General features: G+C 25.6%; 1 protein-coding gene across 1 annotated transcript; it reads right to left on the bottom strand.

Annotated features, from left to right (window-relative positions):
* Positions 1-313: 313 nt before the first annotated feature.
* On the bottom strand, positions 314-5,010 carry LOC105622098. Its single transcript, XM_012203530.1, is given in 9 exon segments — positions 314-407; positions 470-636; positions 727-852; positions 1,319-1,492; positions 1,555-1,785; positions 2,133-2,460; positions 2,808-2,968; positions 3,052-3,267; positions 4,861-5,010. Coding segments are annotated over 9 exon segments (1,647 nt in total).
* Positions 5,011-5,877: the final 867 nt, after the last annotated feature.

The raw sequence follows: 5,877 nt of genomic DNA, 5'->3' as shown, positions 1-5,877 counted from the left end.
TGTGTGCGTGTGTGTGCGTGTGTGTGTGTGTGTGTAAAATTTATTATAATATTTATATAACTAGTAGTGTACGTATATTTAGAAATGGCTTTTTATTTGATACGTTTTTGATGCAAAAGCTATGGATTTTAGTATAAAATGCATGTGTGTATACCAAAAAGTCTTCTACATATCTTCTGCAACTTGAAATACACATGTATTATACAGATTGTTTTCAAAATGCTTGGCCAAAACTTTATTTTGCTAGTCGTATTGAAAAAATGTCATACATATCCAAATTATAATATATATTAATTTATTTTAATTTATTTTATTATAGCTTATTGCGATCATTATTTTGAGAAGAACAATCAATTCCCTGCAATTTTAATATTTTTTTGCGTTGGAGTTTAGATATTGATAAATTCCTGTAACAGAAAAGTGTTATTTTTTGCGTTAACCAATCTTTGTATAAATGTTATATACTCACTCTCTAATCTTATCAACGATACTTTCAAGCATGATGGAAATATTCATATGGTTAAAATGCTGCATTTCTGATAAGATTTTCGATTTTTTGTAAGGCAGATTTGTATATGATTCATGAATGAAGTTGATTAACGAGTCAAAAGCTTTTGTATAATCATCCATAAACAGCTACAACATAAAGTAATAATTTATATCAGATGTATAATATTAGATGTAATTAAAATTAATTTAATGTAAAAATAACCACTAAAAAATTACCACTAAAACAAAGAAGCCAGGATGGCTTTCGTGATAATCCAAGTACAATTTCCTATTTTTTATATTAAGTTCAATATATATATCTTTTAATACTTTTGCTTTTTCTTCGTGCGTTATTGTCTCTTGCTGTACATGAAAATTATATTTACACAGAATAAGAATAACAATAAGAGAATGTTGAAAAAAAAGTTATCCTATTGTGATGTTTCTTTTTTAAACTAAACTTGTTTTACCGTTGTTTTTCTGTTTAATGAAAGTACTTAATTTATTTTGAATGCTCCACAGAGAATATATGTACATTATATTTTATATTGTGATTAAAATAATGGAAGAAGTTTCTAAAATGAGATTAATCCCATCAAATCAAAACATGTAACATAGACATATATATAATATTATATGAATGTCATCAATGTTACACGTAATATTATTTGTATAATAAATGTATTATTCTAGCTTTATGTCAGCTTTGGAATCGTTTATGTATCAAATATATTTCACTGATATATTACTGTAACACAACATAAACATCCTAGAAAATCAAAAAGTTATGTATTGGTTTGCTGGGATAATCTTTCACGAAATTCAAAGCATATACAGTGTCCATTTCTTCGGAAGATATTGATTCGCTAAAATTATCGGTATCGAACTCGTCAAGCATGCCCCTTATCAATATATTTCGACGTTGTAACATCCTCAATTTACGTTTTTCTTGTCTCATCTCTTTATCTTCAATAATAATATTCGATTCCTCATCCAACAATACCTATATATTTACATGCTGATAATGCAAGATATTCAAATTTTATTTAAAGTTACAATTCGTACTTTTAATTCTGCCAGTTCTTTTTTTTCTTCTGATAACAATTGATCAAATGATTTTATATCATTTTTTATTTCTAACGATGTAATGTACTCTTTTTTCTGTGATATTATTTCACTTCTTCGAAATACTAATTTCGGTAATATTTTATTTTGTAATTTTATGTCGGTAATTGTCCCGTTTTCTTCAGGTTTCATGGAGATTTCGTAAATTGGAAAAACTCGATGGCTTATTATCTAACAACAAACATACATTTAGCAGAATTTCGCAATATATTCCTAGTGAACATTTTTCTTAGAATTCTTCACGTAATTTTTCAAAATTTTTCACAATTTTTATATTATTTTAAAACTTTAGAACATTTTTCCAATTTTTATGCGCGAATTTAAATACTTTTCAAAAATGCTCAGAAGAGATTTACATTTAGAATTTTTTATTTATATGAATTCTGAAATATTATGCTAAAGTTATTCATTCTATAATTTTTAAAAAATACTTATAAAATCTGAACAAGTGTAAGAAATATTTTTTTAGAAATTTTTTTCATCAGAGATCGTATATTAAAATTAGCCTTTAGTCGAACCTCATTCAAAATTTCTTTGATAAAGTTTAATATGTGACTAGCAGTCTCTGTTTCTTTTTCTTGCTTGCCTATTTCAACAGCTAATAAATTTTCCACACTGTCTGTAATCCACGTGTAAACGTCATATTTCTGTTGTATCCAATTTCTGTGAAGATCGCTACTTCGTGTAAATACCAAGATCGTTTTCACATTCGGATATCGTTTAGAAATTTCAACGACAGAGTATAAATTCATGTGAGTAAGTCCAATTTTGTGTTCAGATATCAATAGACTAATTTGATTTACATCTGTAAAAAGAATTATAGTTTCAAATAGAATGAAAATTTTTCTAAGAATTCCTTATAATTTTGTGTAATATTATAACTTTTTAAAAAATATGTCAAATTTTTTTCAACATTGGAATACTTTTTTAATATATTGAAAAAAAATCTGCATCTTTAATTTTTGGAACTATATTTTATATATAAATTCTAAATTATTTTAAGAGTTTTCATTTTAATTTCCAAAGAAAACTTATAAAATCTGAAGAAGTTTAAAGTATTTTTTTCGAATTTTTTATAAATTTAAAATATGAAAAAAATTCTTAAAAATTATAATGAAATATGAGATTTTTTTAGGATTTACATATATTACATAACAATAATTTCATATAAATTAATAAAAATAATACTGCACTAACGAAATCCGTAACTATCGCCCAAAAGGTCCACAATTACTAAAAATTCGCCGCGCCGTGCCATATTGTTAAACTCTTCCCTGTTTAGAAAAACGAACGCTTTATTTTTATTTTTGTCTTTGTCTCTTTCCTTTGTAGTATACCAATAACAATATTTTACCTGCAAAATTGTATCCTATTTCTTTGAAATTGACTTTTAAGATAATTGAAAGGATATTGCAAAAAAAAGATTGCAAGGCTTACTTTATCGGGAATTGTTTGAGCTATATGCAAAGCCAGTGTCATCTTCTTCAACGCTGACGGTCCTGTGAGTATCATCAAAGGAGGGCAGATTTCATCATACGGTTGAATATAAGGGTTTATCTTGTTGATATTTATGTGTTCTAGTAAAGTTAATTTTGCTGCTTTACGGACAGCTATCAAGTCCAATGGCGAGGCAAACATCTTAGCTGATGCCACCTAGAAGAAAATATTTACCAAGTAATAGAAAATATTTATAAAAATATTTATAAAAAACATGCATAAATATTCATATATAATTATCAGGATTGAGTAAGTTAATTTACTTTTTTTTAACTAAGTTAAAATTAAGTTAACAATCTTGAAATTAACAATCTTGAAAACTTAGTTAAGATACAAGTTAATTTATAATGAAATTAATTGAATTAAAAATTAAATTAATAAAAAAGTAATTGAAAAGTTAAAAATTAAATTTGTTCTTTATATTTTTTTATTTTATTCCAGGGTTTTCAGTCTTACAAATAACGAAAAATGACAAATATATACTTCATTTAGAAAATATATTCTATTTACATGTTTTGTTCATGTATATACTGTTTACATAGACTTTACTAGCTATATATACTGTTTGAATATTTTGTTTACATATACTTATTAAATATAAGTAATAAAGTCATTTCGAAATTTTTGTCGAATATTTTTTTCTCGCAAGTTATCGCAAATGAGTCCTGTACTGAACAGCCGGTCAATGTGAGCTCACATGAGCCGAAGATGATGTTGATGTGTATTATATTTTAATAATAAGGAATAATAGATTCAATCTATCAAAAATTAGATACATTAAAATGGGTTTCTGATTCAAATCTGGAAGTTGATTGTGTAATTTGAAATGAGAAAATTACAAAAGTGAGCAAATTCACTAGAATATTTATAATTTCATTGATCAACACCTAAATTTGCAATTTTCACCTTATTTTAAACTATCGCTATTACCACGTATAAGAGACTTTGATTTCTGAGACTTTAATTTCAAAAAAATTAAATAAAAAATTAATAGTTACGGATAAAATGTAACTAAATAAAGTTATAAAGTTAAGAGTATAAATTATAACTAAGTTTAAGTTAAAATTAACTTTTTAACTTTTTAACTTAACTTTTATCTTTTTAACTTAGCACTACCCAATCCTGATAATTATACATGAAATATGTCCATATATCATGTTCATGTCCATATATCATGTTTCATCATTATGTCATACATCTTTCTTTTTTTTGTAAAATTACTTTTTAGTGTACTAAAAATAATAAGAATAATGAAATATATAAAAAAAATTAAAGGGATAATTTTCATATTATTTGTTTTAGAAAAATTAAGTTTAGAGAAATGTAAAAAAAAATTTTGCTTGTACACATAACTGTGTTTTATGTATAATTATGTATAATTACATGAACAATTCTTTTATATTTCTCCAAATCTGATTTTTTTTCTGAAACAAATAATGCGAAAATTTTCTTTTTAATTATTTTTAATGTTTTCTTATTATTATTATTATAAAAATTAATGATTAAATGTTAATGATTAAATAATCAACTAATTACAAATAACTAATAAGTTCCCAATTAAAAAAAAATTTTCATAATATCCCATAATATTAAAAAAAAAATTAATATTTTTAATCTATGAAGATTTTTGAAAAAAAAAATCTTAAATTTCTTCAGATTTTATCAATTTTCTTCGAAATTCTAGAAAAAAATGTAGGCTTCCTTAGTATTTCTGAAAAATGTTTTCTCTTTTTCATTTAGAAAAATTACCTTTTCTTGCGGAAGGACCTGAACGCCATCGATAAATTTAACGCTTGATATAGAAGCTATCAATGCGTTTCGATAATTGGGCCACTTTGTGCAACTGTTGCCTCTAAAGTCGATTTCAGATATGAAGCCCTTCAAATTCAATATCTCCATTAAATCAGCGATTCTATTGAACTTTAGATCTACGTAGCGTAAGGTGTATACATCCTAAAAATCATTTAATTAAAACAGGACTAGAAATACTTTGGCGTGCAATCCGTTCTTTTGTGATCACTTTGAAAAAGCGCAGAGTGCACAATCTATTGTATCCCAGGAAAATTTTTCGCAAATTAGGCAACGTATTTATGCCACGGCCGGGTATGATAGATCTAAATGACGTTATACAATTGCCTTCTAAGTTTAATTCTTGTATATTCAGACCGTCCAAGTTTTCGATACATTCAATGAGGTTGTAGGACAAGTTCAAGTACTGTAAATGTCTATAAAAAACTATAACAAATTGTAAATACAGATCGCGCATCGAAGACACATTATATTTTGTATTTACTTTAAATTTTCTAGCCCAGAAATACTTTCTAAAATGTTGTGAGATAAGTTTAATCTAACGATACTCCAGCAGCCACTCAGATTGCCTATGTCTCTTATATAATTGTAAGATAAATTTATGTAGGTGAGGTACCAAGGAGGTGTAAAATCTGACACATGTTCAATTTTATTGTGCGATGCGTCTAAATACATTAAGTATGGAAGGTGGCTCAGAGGTGACAAACATGATATATTATTATTAGCAATATTAATATATTGCAGGTGTCGATGAAATTGCAACATGGTAATATCCGTAAGACCCTAAAAAGCAAAGAATAGCAACAAGATAAATGTGAAATTCAAATATTACTGATATATATATATATATATATATATATATATATAATAATATATATATATAGTATATATTAGTAAAATATTAGAACTAAGTACGCCTAGTACTAATATTATTATTACNACAAGAAATAAATATAA

Source organism: Atta cephalotes, assembly GCF_000143395.1.
Source record: "Atta cephalotes unplaced genomic scaffold scaffold00039, whole genome shotgun sequence".
In the NCBI taxonomy this organism is placed as follows: Eukaryota; Metazoa; Arthropoda; class Insecta; order Hymenoptera; family Formicidae; genus Atta; species Atta cephalotes.
This window is presented reverse-complemented; position numbering and strand designations above follow the sequence as displayed.